Genomic DNA, 13,231 nt, shown 5'->3' with positions numbered 1-13,231 from the left:
AATTAAGTATTTAACTATCTGGCTAATCCTGTGTTCTGGTGATGTCTACTAACTTTGTCACAGTGAAATTCCATTTTCCCAGCAGAAGTAGAAATGTAGCAGTAAAAAAAAAATCCTGTGATGAAACTTGTGTATATTTTTTCTTCTCCTTCTTTTAAGGAAGTAAGCCAAGTGCTTTAAAAATAGTATACAATATTTTCTACAATGATTTGGCTAAAACTTTAAAGGATATTTCTACACTGGAAAAAAAATCTGCCAACAGATTTCTTAAACTCACTGTTATGAGGTACAGGCAATTTTTATTGCCTGTCCCGTTAGGTTATGCTATGGTCACTTGGATTTGGGGACCTGCCTTGGATAAGGTAGGCATCTGCCTTCTTCGCTCTACCATGTGTTTAATACTGCTGGGGCCGGCACTCTAGTCCCAGTCAAGGATGCCTTCATTTAAACACACATCCAGGATGGTACATGATGTATTTTTGCATAAAAGTTTATATTCTCAGGCTTTCATTTAAAATCAACTGATCATAGTTTACATTGCTTACTTTTAAAAATAAAGAACAGCTAAAATCTAACTATTAAACTAGGTTAAGATGTTATTTCTGTCCATAAGTTGCTCTTTATTACAGTTTAGTAACTTTCAAAAGGTGGATGAGAGTTACTCACTACTGAAAAATAAAAGTGACTTATTCATTGTTTCACTTAATCTTAACTAAAATATCTGGCAATCATTCTCACTTGATAGAAAGTATCACCTGTCTCCTTAAAAAGTATACTATAATTACCTCCTGCTTTAATTATAGATCTCATATAATACTCACTATTGGAAAGAATGATTATGATTTTGAAACAATATGGTTAACGTCAGTAAAAAATAAGTTATTCATCCTTAGCACATCATTCCTTCTTTCTCATGCAGGCATTGTAGTAAAACTAGCATAAATTTGATCTGGACATCAGTATTCCCCCCCACCCCCACCCCCGAAGTCAGAAGCATCTTAACAGAGGCAAATTATACATAGATAGTGTGCCCTGTAAAGTAAGGACTATAAAAGCTCTATCAGATGTTTGCAGCCTTTTGGGAAACGGTTAATGTCTGACTTTTGCTCATATGCTTGCCATCTCCACACTTGTATTTGTTAAAGTAAATTTCCCTCATCATTTTATTTAGAAAAATTTCAAATCTACAAAAAAGCTAAAAAGATGCTACAATGAATACACCTTTTACTCTTCACCTAGATTCACCAATTGTTAACATTAGCTTGCATTTTCTAAGTTTTTTTTTTTTTTTTTTTTTTTTTTGAGACAGAGTCTCACTCTGTTGCCCGGGCTAGAGTGCCATGGTGTAAGCCTAGCTCACAGCAACCTCAAACTCTTGGACTCAAGCAATCCTCCTGCCTCAGCCTCCTGAGTAGCTGGGACTACAGGTATGTGCCACCATGCCTGGCTAATTTTTTTATATATATATTTTTAGTTGTCCAGCTTTCTATTTTTCAGTAGAGACGGGCGTCTCACTCTTGCTCAGGCTGGTCTCAAACTCCTGAGCTCAAACCATCCACCCACCGCAGCCTCCCAGAGAGCTAGGATTACAGGTGTGAGCCACCACGCCCGGCCTGCCTCTCTAAGTTTTTTCTTCACTGTTTAAAAGTAAGGTACAGGCTGAGGCAGTAGGATTACTTGAGCTCAGGAGTTCTAGACCAGCCTGAGCAAGAGTGAGACCCTGTCTCTACAAAAAAAAATAGAAAGAAACTAGCCAAACAATTAAAAAATATACAGAAAAAATTACCCGGGCATCATGGTGCACACCTGTAGTCCCAGCTACCCGGGAGGCTGAGGCAGTAGGATCACTTGAGCCCAGGAGTCTGAGGTTGCTGTGAGCTAGGCTAACGCCACGACACTCTAGCCTGGGCAACAGAGTGAGACTCTGTCTCAAACAAACAAACAAACAAACAAATAAATAAATAAAAGTAAGCTACAAACATCATGACCCTTTACTGCTATACACTTCAGAAATATCTGTAAAAAAACGAGGAGATTCTCCTATATAACCATAATACCATTATTACACCTGCAGAATTTAATACTGGTACTATATTATCTAACATATGGTCTAGACTCAAATTTATCAAATTATCCCCAAAATGTACTTTATAGTATTTTTTATTGCATGATCCAATTAAGAATTATGTATTGCATTTGGCTGTCACATTTCTTTAGTCTCTCTTATCTAGCCATTCCCATACTTATTTTCTAATCTTCTATGATACCTACATTTTTAAAGAGTCCAGGCAAGTTGTCTTATAATAAGCCATAATGTAGCTTTGTCTGATTGTTTATTCATGTGTCGACTCACGTGAGATATTTTGGTAAAATGTTAGCACAGGTGAGGTGTACTTCCCATTATGTCAAATCAGGAGGGGCAATTAATGTCAGTCTGTCCATAACTGGCTTAACCAGTTGGTTCAGGTGTTATCAATGTTTCCTATACTCCTAAAATCAGTAGCAGTTATACATTTAATAAACCTATATTGAACTTACATAGAATATGTAAGTAAGGAAATGCTTTCAGTGACATTATCATTCAAGTGTGCTAAAGATAACTGCTTCATATTATGTCAGTATCTGATTTTCATTTTAAAATTGAACACATCAGTGAATTAAAACAGACGAATCATGTTCACATGGAAGACACAATTTTTAAATCAAAAATACACACACAGGTCACTTTCAGAAAGTTAATATTCAAAACTAAATCTTAAAAATTTTTTAAATGGCTAAAATGTGTTACTAATGACTATGTGTCAGGTTTCACATTGAGTGCTTTCTATGTATAATGAAATAAATTAAGTAAAGAGAAATTTTATATTGTGAAAAAAAATTTTTTTTACTTTATGAAATAATTATTTGACTTACAACCAAATTTAATAACCAATACCTCAATGAAGAACAGTGGGAAAACCAATGAACTAGAAAAAAAAAGGAGTCCTGGCCCTGTCTCTGTCATTAACTAGCTGTATAATTTTGAACAAATCTGTTAAGTACTCTGGACTCTAATTTTATCATCAGCAAAATTCAATCACCATCAATTCCCTCTTTATTGAAACCAATCAACTCAATGAGAATGGGTAGGTAGTTAATTCTATCAAAGACTAACACTGATTTAGAAACTTAGAGACAAAAAATTTTGGTCACAAAGTTATAAAATGTTAGAACTGTTCTCATGTAATCCTTAGAAAATGAAAGGGTTTAGAGGCCTGAAAAGGATATGAGCAGTCACAGGTCACACAGTACGTCAGCAGCAGAGCTGAAAGATAGCTCCTCAGTTTGTCTTGGTCCCACAAAACCCTATTACCGAGACGTGGAGGTAACTAGGAGAACACACACCAGCTCACCTGTATGCAAGAGCCAAAGCCCAGGCCCCAGCAGCACAGTACAAGCTGTCCTGGACCTTGGCCTTCTGATCATCACCGCATGTTTTCGTGGGAAAGAGACCCGTGGTTGGACTTTGATACAGGAGCAGTGTTGACTTGACTGCAAATGAAGGCGAGACAGAGAGGAATCACACAGCCAGCCACTTCCCTTGGGCAGATGTCTTAATCCTCTTTGGTTTCCTCACCCCACTTCTGACAATAATGTTTCTGAACTTAGCTATAGTAATAAACTTTTCAAGACATGGAAATAACTTCATGTCACTCCAGCCTAAGAGGAAATCCATCCCTGTATGAAGGGGTTTTTCCAGTTTTCAGGAAGGGACTCAGCTAATCAGGACTTAAAAAGACATTAGCACCTCCTAGTTAATTTCAATACATGTTATAGGTCTTAGTAGGACAACATCAGGTACGGGGAGGGGGGGAAAAAAGGATCAACCAAAAAGTTGAGCATAATAATTTTAAAAATGAGTTCAATAGGGAAACTTACAGCAAATGTACAACAAAGAGTACCGTTGCTAAATCACAAAGTCAACTCAACTGCTATAAGTAAAGTAAATTATCAACAGCTTAGAAAGGATGAGGACAGATCATAGAACAGGCCAAAATCCTGCATTTCACTGATGACTAATTTGTGCCTGGTTTTCCAAGGAATGTACAGTATTCACTTTACTTATAATATTGTACATGTTAGGGATATGGTGAACATTTCAAACTGAATCCCATCCTCATGTAACATAAAAACAACAGCAAGTAAATTGTGAACATTTTACTTAAATAAAAGTCAAATATTGTTTCATTATCTTATTTTTTATTACTTTATTATCTATGAAAGAGTCCTAAAATAGGTAAGCACACTAAAATTACATTTCCTAAAAGCTATTTTATTCCTGTCTAACTATAAATGGATGAGTAATGTTTTTTCACAAAATACATTAAATTAATCTAATCTAGACTGGCATATGTTGACTACTTTTTAGAACAGTTTTTCAAAAGTATAAAACACTCTGGTCCTTCACACAAATAAAAGAATTAAGATTTCTATTTCTTTTTCTCAGACTAAAATGATCTTATCATGAACATTTCTTTCAGAATACCAAGCTATTTACTATGCCCAGTAAAAAAAATTGATCCTCATAGTCCGAAATAAGCAATTAACATTTCCTTTAAAAATGTAGTTAGTTCTCTTTAGTTATTGCTACAAAGATAATAAAAAGGGAAACATAAGAATGTATGCTAGAATCTTGACCAAAATAAGCTGAATTGAAGTTTTACATGAGGTTGCAATAGACAAAAGTAGTCACATCTTAGGGAGAGACAAATCAAATTTTATGTTATTTGCCATACTAGGATAAGCAAATGACACAGGAAAAAAACTGACAAAAAATTAATAAGCATTCCAGTATTTGTTCTGATGAACAAACGGTCCCATACACAGATATCTCAAAGTTGCTTACTCACATTGTAAAACAAAATTTGCCAGGCTGAGCCTGGAAACACAAAACAAACAAAAAATCAGGGACATGATAACAATAATGGTAACCTGAAATTACCTCTTACAGCTCAATGAATTAGAGACGGACGCAAAAGGTTCAGCACTACCTGGGAACTATACATAGGTAAATGAGCAAGTTAATATTTTTGTGAAATATTTGTATATTAATCAAAAAACATCCTCCAAATTTCAAACCTGGTAATGTTTAGGAAGGTTCAAAAAACACAGAAGCGGCTTGGGAGGCCAAGGCAAGAGGATCGTTTGATGCCAGGAGTTCAAGACCAACCTGGGCAATAGAGTGAGACCCTGTCTCTACAAAAAATAAAAAAAAAATAGCTGGGTGTAGTGGCATGGGTCTGTAATCCTGGCTATTTGGAAGGCTGGGGCAAGAGGATCATCTGAGCCCAGGAGTTCGAGGTTACAGTGAGCTATGATTGTACCACTGCTCTCCAGCCTGGGTGACAGAGTGAGATCTTGTCTCAAAAAAAATAAAAATTTAAAAAAATTTGAAAAACACACGTGCAGAGAAGATAATGGTGACAGTTTTAAAATTATTCAAGGGCCAGATATGACCTGCCAGATTCCTTTTATAGTCCTGGTATCATGTGTGACTGGAATATGTAGCCGGCTAAGTGCTGAAACCACCCCAACATCAAATGATAAAACAGTATCATCTATATAATGTGCACAATATAACTAGGGCAGAGTAAACACTAATCATAGCTATCTAAGGGCTTGTGTTCCTCAGATTTTGCTTACCAATTCTGTAATAATGATCCAATTTATCCCACAGAGTTTCATTATCAGGTCTTGGAAGATTAATGCTTTTAAGAGGTTCATAAACTGAGCCTAAAAGAAAAATGAAAACCTATCAAATTCAGTCATTTTTACCCAGATAAACAAAGAAAAATTCTAAACAAATGAAGAACACTACTTAACAATCTAATTTTCACTTTTATATGTGAACTACCATACTTCATTACTGGAAAAACGTTTGAGGAGGGAAGGAATGAGAAGAAAGCACCCCTGAAATGAGCATAGAAGACCCCTGAACGTCCCGGGATATTCCCACCCTTACCCCAGCCACTCAGTTCAACTCAGTCCTGTGTATCCTGGTCCAAACAACTCAACTATCACCAACAGTCATGGAGTAGTCACTAGCTCAGTAATTTCTAATTATTAAGAAATGTATCTAATTATGTGCCCCCAAATCCAAACCTTATTCCTTATGTTGATGCTTCATCAGACGATTTTCTTTCAAACAAAAACCAAAAACCTCAAGTAAAGAAGATAATGCTTCATATTCCAAAGCCATCCACTCAACAAACATCTAGCTGGGTTTCACGCGGAAATTCTTAAGCCTCTACTTTCTTTGAGGTAGATAATACTCTTACTATCTGGACTATCAGTAGAGATCATTTCTACTTCTCAGCCATGAAAACTACTGCAAGGTGTTAGCAGAGGACATTGCTCAAAAGCTACACACAATAATCATGATAATTTGCCACAAAATGGATACAGAAAATTGTTCACTTGACTAGTGCACTTTCTCAACTGCTGATTGAAAGAAAGACATCTGAACCTTCAGCCATCCAACTAAGTACTGTCTCTCATTCTTGTTAAAAGCACTCAGAAATGACAAACATCTCAAGGTCACAATTAAACCACCTCTGGATTCAGGTAATGCATACCATATAGCCTAACAACATAACACAAAAACAAACCTATAATTTACTTATGGGGGGAAATCATGTTGGACGCATTAAGATGCTGTTTTTAAAGAAAATTAAAGCATTCATGCTCATAAAATTGCTATGTCTGTAATGCTAGTTTAAAGCCAGGTTATTGGGAAGCTCTTTACGTTTAGGCAGATACTAAACATTATGAAGTAAGGAAAGGACCTATACAGTCAGGCAACAGTCCCATTACCTTCTGTTGGAAATAGAGATGATTTGTGGATAAAAACAGGTTATAGGAAATAACCTGCTCTGAGTGAAGAGGTTTTCTAAAAAAGAGTCTTCACAATGGCATCCACTGGAATGGCTCCACAGTGAAGAACAAAGAGACCGTTCAACAGACAGGAGGAGACCATCAGGACTCCTTGCGTCCCCTCCCAGCCATGCCCTTTGCTTTCCTGCATTCACTTAGGTCTGGGCAGCTACAAGTACATGGGTAGCCTGGCAATTGGGAAGGAAAAATATGGCCACTGCTAGTACATAAGTCACTAAGCTCTGGGAGTCTACACAATTCCAGTGAAGCTCACCCACTAAGAAAGAAAATAAAATCACGTTATACAAATAGTCACAAGTTACAAATTGTGTGTATGTATATACAAAGATTAAAGGGGACACCTTTACTGGAGTGGAAAGTGACATTTCTGTTTTTATTTAGGTCTCTATTAGCAGAACTAGTATTTTGATTTATATGCAAAGAATAAAATCACCATTCAAATTAGATAAGTAATACATGTGCATACAGATAAAGGTAGAATACATAAAAACTAAAATCAACCTGTATTACACTGGTAGGCGAATTGATTTTGAAAGAGTATTTTAATGATATATCATAGTTTTATATTTTAAAATATTTATCTTTGGCTGGGTGTGGTGGCTTACGCCTGTAATCCTAGCACTATGGGAAGCCAAGGCAGGAGGATCACTCAAGGTCAGGAGTTCGAGACTAGCCTGAGCTGTTTTTAGTAAACAGAAAGAAATTATCTGGACAAGTAAAAATATATATAGAAAAAATTAGCCACGCATGGTGGCACATGCTTATAGTCCCAGCTACTCGGGAGGCTGAGGCAGGAGGATTGCTTGAGCCCAGGAGTTTGAGGTTGCTGTGAGCTAGGCTGACACCATAGCACTCTAGCCTGGGCAACAGAGTGAGACTCTGTCTCAAAAAAAAAAAAAAAAAAAAAATTATCTTTAAAAGTGCTATTACATTTAAGACTAAATAAACAAATGATTCTGTCATCTGATTTTTCTCAAAATAATCACCAATGGAGTTTTATTAGAAGCAACAAAAAATAAAAGGGAAATCAGACTTTAAGAAAATAAATATCTTTTATTCAATAAAAGATAAAAGAGAAGATGTTCAAAGCATAACAGAAAAGCGAAAAAGTAAAATAATTTAATTCAGTAGGAGTCAATAGTTTTTGTACCTTCCTGTATCTTCCAAGAAAACTCATGGTAAGTTAAGAATAGCTTATTTAGATAAATGTTAACATTTTAGTGATCACCACTGTATTGCTTCTAAAGTAACGATATAAAATTAAACAAGTATGTTCCATATAATTTATGGTGAATAGTGTTATAAATCTGAAGTAAAAGGAAAATTAATCAATGGTAACATTTTAAACAAAAATTAGACATCTGAAAAGCATCATTACAAATAAAAATGTGGAAGAGAAGGTAATTAATGGGACACAAATTCTCAAAGAAAATTTTAAAAATGCAAAACAGAAAAATCTAAGAAATAATTAGAGTTCAAACTGAAATGAATTTTTCAAATATAAATTTTTCTCTTCTAAGCTTTTCCTATTTGAATCATGTTTATATCCAGGCATGATAAAGTAAAATAAAACTTAGCAGCTATCTCAAGTTTGTAAAACGAGTTTAAACATGTCAATATGATTTTTTTACCAGCTAATTTCCTTCACACTAGAAAAATACAACCTTCATTCCAGGACACGCTGTCAAGGCATATCCTGACAAAGAGCAGTACAAAAGAACAAGGGGCAGAAGTTTTTACTTGAAGAGGAATATTTACAGCTTTATCAAAAAGTAGGAAGGGGCTACTTACTAACAAGAAGATTAAAGCAGTTTCCTAAGATACTTCCCTGAACCCAAAACAATATTAAGAAAGAGTGTAAACTTAACAGAGGTATATACTTTCTGAATTTTGCACTACAAAACACCAATAAGTTTGTGGAGTATTATGCAGTAGCTCTTAAGAAATCACAAATAACATTAGTAATTAAAATAGCAACCATTAAAAGAATAAAAAAGATTTTTAAAGAGAAATACTGATCAGCAAACCACTACAATAGCAACAGTCTATTATTTTAGAATATGACTTTTCATCATCTGATTCAAAGCTCTTTAATACATAACAAAAATGTTACTCATCAAGACTTTGACAATCCCTAAAGCAGCTTTATCATTTCTCCATATACAGTAATAGAGTAAGATAAATATCATTGTTTATTCACTCAATTAATATGTAAAGTGTATGCACAAGACTCTGGACCATACAGCTAGCAGCCATACCTCGGCTGAAAGTTTCGGTATGAAAGGCAAGGTAGGGTTTTGAATAAGAAAGAAACAAAGAAGAGAGTGGTGGAGTTATCTTAGAATACAAAGGACAGAAAAATTCCGTCCTCCTGTGGGGCTCAAAGAACAGGGAATATCTGTATTGCAATCTCTGAAAATAATAGCAATTTCAAGTAATAAGTTTCCATATAAACATGAAGGCAGCAATTAAAATCCAGAAGGGCATGAAATTATAAACATAAACATACTTAATGCTCAGAGTTGTAAACATAGAAAAATGTACATGTCTTAAGAAATGAGATACTACGCACTAAGTTTTTTTTGAAGCGATACACATGAAAAGGTTTAGAACGTGAAGACAGTATACCACTCACAGGATAAATTTTATTTAAAAACTGAGTCAAGGCCAGGTGTGGCGGCTCAAGTCTGTAATCCCAGCACTTTGGGAGGCCGAGGAGGATAGCATTGCTTGAGGCTGGGAGTTTGAGACCAGCCCGTGCAAAGCTAGACCCCCCCATCTCTACAAAAAATTAAAAAACAAAAAAATAGCCAAGCATGGTGGCAGGTGCCTGTAGTCCCAGCTATAAGGATAAGGGAGGCTTAAGTGGGAGGATGGCTTGAGCCCAGGAGTTCAAGGCTGCAGTGAACTACGGTCACATCACTTCACCACTCCAGCCTAGGCAACCAGCACAAGAGACCCTGTCTCAGAAAACAAACAAACAAACAAACAAATAAAAAAAAACTATAAACACTGACTCAAGTTTGTTCATTCACAAGATAGAGAATTTTATTATAAATCTAAATCCTTACAAAGGCCTAGAGAATTCTGATTTTCTCATAGGCATAAATGAGCGGAGAGTCAATAATTCCCTGTTTTATAAAAATGGATTCCATTTTTATATGACATAGATCCAACCTTGCATCTTGCTCCTCTCATTTAACAACATACGTGGAAATCACTCCAAGGCAATGGCTCTAATAGCTGCTTTATATTCCATGGGATAGATATAGCACAACTTATTCAACTATTGCCCCATCAGTGGGTATATAATTTGTTTCCTATTCTTGCCACCATAAACAATACTGCAAAAATATCCTTATACTTAGATATAGTCAGTGGTGTGCTGGAGCCAGCTATACCAGCTGGAGAGAATCCCATGGTTAAATTTTCAGGAATTATGGGAGCTGGTGTACAAACATTCATTATTGAAAATTAAATTTTGTAAACTTACAACTAAATAATCATTAAAAACAAAGGCAATAAATACTCAAAACCCATCAATTCCTAATTATTTTACTACATTATGCTATTATATATGCACTTGAATTTAGTTTCGCCTATATAGACATTAGACTATATATACCATATAATACCATGTTACTACACATGCCTTCCCAATTCTGCAGTCAGAGCCACCATGCAGAATTGAGTAGTTGCAACAAAAAACATATGGTCTGCAAAGCCTAAGATATTTACTCTCTGGCTTTTTATAGAAAAAGTTTTCCCACCCCTGGAATAAATTTGCAGAAGCAGTATTAAATTAAATAAGTGTAGTTTTTTCAAAATAATGGCAAATTGCATTTTTAAAAAGCTAAAACAATTCATATTACTACCAGAAATTTAAGTGTTCTAATCTTGTAAAAGTTTTTTTAATCTGACACAAGTAGTATTTCACTTTTACCTGATTTTCTTTTCCATACTGTTAGTGAGTTTGAGAATCTTTTCAAATTGTTTGGATTTGCTCTTCTGTGAATGGTCTATATTCTTTTGCCATTTGCAATTGCTTTATTAAGTCTTTTTGCTATCAATTTCTAAAAGCTCTTTGTATATGTTTACTATATACCTAATATTTCCATTATAAATATTTTCCCCTGAGCTTTCATTAGTTTATCAATGTTATAATATAAAAAATTCTAAGAGTCAAAAACATTTATCTTTTCTCATTTGGTTCCAGTTTTCCTAAGATGGTTTTTGACAACCCATAGAGTATATGTATAGTCATCTCAATTTTCTGCTAAGGTTTTTATTATGTAAAAAATGAAATTTTGCATTTAGGTATGGATCTACTGGGAATGTGTTTTCTAAACCACTTTTAAAGTAAGTAGTGTATTCCATAATTTTTAAAAGGATCACACTTTGGATTTTTTTTGTTATAAAATATTGAATGGAAAGATTCATTTATCATAAAAGTCATAAGCAGAGAACAAGTTATGGGATTCAAACGGACCATTTCCTCTTGAAATAGTAAAACAATTTTCAAAAGCTATGTAAAAACTCTAATACTGTAGCATTTTCTCACAGATACATTTTTGGGCAAGATTTCAAACCTATCACAGGCATATAATGTTTACAAATAGCTGATAAAATAGTCAGCGCTTTATGTATAGTTTCATTAATGCCTGTAAAAATCCTCATTGCCTAAAAAACATATGTTGATTTATTAAAAAAAAGTTATATGGCACTCAATACTGGATACTGACACTTAAAGTTGAAACATAGGCAGCATACTTCCATATTTCTTTGGGTCTTTGATTCTAGCAAAAAAAAAAAAAAATACACAAAATTTGTGAAAGATTCTTAGCCCAAGGAAAGAATCAATCAGTATCTACCATTTGCATTTTATTAATGATTGTCTAACTTTATGAACTGAGCAAGTTGAAGTTTAACAGTTCTAATGATTGCAACTTTAGGCTCTTCTACTGCCTTAGCTGTAGTGAACAGTTAACATTACAGATACAAGACATGTTAAGAGTTGTGATTTTTCAGAGTCGGGAACAAGTCTCTGAGAGCCTGAGGAGTGTAGTTTTTGAAGATTCTCAAGTGCACAGGTCAATAATCTAAGAAGAAACAATGTAGAAAGAAGCAGTGAATAATAAAAATCCCTGGGCTAAGATGTTCCCCAAGATCATCAAGAACTAAGCAGAATCTGAAGATCTTTTATTATAAAGGGTCAAACAGTCCCAGAGTGTCATGAAGTTTATATATTCCCTGTACTCACATATACACACAGAGGATAAACAGGGTAGGAAGAATGCGACCTGGTAGGCATGAGATGTTCAACAGAGGAAAGAGACAGGCTTGTACATGAACATCCAAGATATATGCAAAGCACATCTGCAGTTTATCAGTAAATTATTAATATGTTAATTTTTGACCTACCAAGATAATAAATGTTCCCAGAGGATAATAATCTATATGTTTATCCTATGATTCTTCTATATAAGATACAATGTATTTTCCAGCAACTTTGAAATTTAAATTTCATCAACTTCAGACCATAATTTCTTCATTTTAAAATCCCTTTTACTCCTCCACTGACACAAACTAGAAGGATGCTACTAGAGAAAGGACAAGTTACTCCAATACATTTGCAATTTTGTTGCCCTAATGCTGGCACATCAGAGGTTCTCAGTAAATATTTATTAAATTGAACTGAGTGATCCACACGATTAGGGGAGGCCCTCTTGAATTCCCACAGGCAGAGTTAACAGAGTTAACTGTTCTGTCTTCTGCATTCCTACAGCACTTGGTAAACACCTTAATGATGGCTCTTGCTTATCACAATACATTTCATTTCATTGTTTGATTAATGTGTTATCTCCCATACTATAGTGGAAGCTGATCAATAATAGGAACAATATCTAGTACATGGTAGATGGTAGTAAATGTTTGGTGGGAAAGAAGGAGAGAAGCTGACAAAATATGTTTCAGGGGAATTTTTTTCCTTTTCTTTTTTTTTTAATACTTTTATTTTTTAGTCTTGTGTTGAGAACTGACTTCCAATAGACTGTAGCAAAGAAGCTGCACTTCTATGTAGGAAACCCTGACGCACAAGCAGTGTTTCAGGAAACTTTTGATGACCAGTTTACAAATGTAGTCTCACAGTTTATAATTTATTCTCACCAGTTTACAGATTTATCTCCTGCTACTGCCCAATCCACTTTCTCTGATTTAATGATGAAGTCTCACTTCCTCAGCAAGATTTCAACCATTATACAAATTGGAAAACTTATCTTCCTCACTTTAGAATAAATAC

General features: G+C 34.8%; 1 protein-coding gene across 5 annotated transcripts in view; it reads right to left on the bottom strand.

Annotated features, from left to right (window-relative positions):
- PHKB (phosphorylase kinase regulatory subunit beta) overlaps positions 1-13,231 on the bottom strand; it is a 212,607-nt gene that overhangs the window by 177,817 nt on the left and 21,559 nt on the right. For all 5 annotated transcript variants that reach the window (XM_045533352.1, XM_045533356.1, XM_045533353.1 and 2 more), the window contains 2 exons: positions 5,683-5,772; positions 3,393-3,531 (listed from right to left, as the gene is read on the bottom strand). In XM_045533352.1, the coding sequence (XP_045389308.1) occupies positions 3,393-3,531; positions 5,683-5,772 (229 nt within the window). The remainder of the gene's footprint in view (positions 1-3,392; positions 3,532-5,682; positions 5,773-13,231) is intronic.

The sequence above is a fragment of the Lemur catta genome, chromosome 20 (assembly GCF_020740605.2).
Source record: "Lemur catta isolate mLemCat1 chromosome 20, mLemCat1.pri, whole genome shotgun sequence".
NCBI classification, from domain to species: Eukaryota; Metazoa; Chordata; class Mammalia; order Primates; family Lemuridae; genus Lemur; species Lemur catta.
Note: the sequence above shows the minus strand (reverse complement) of the source record. Positions and strands in the feature narration are given on the sequence as shown.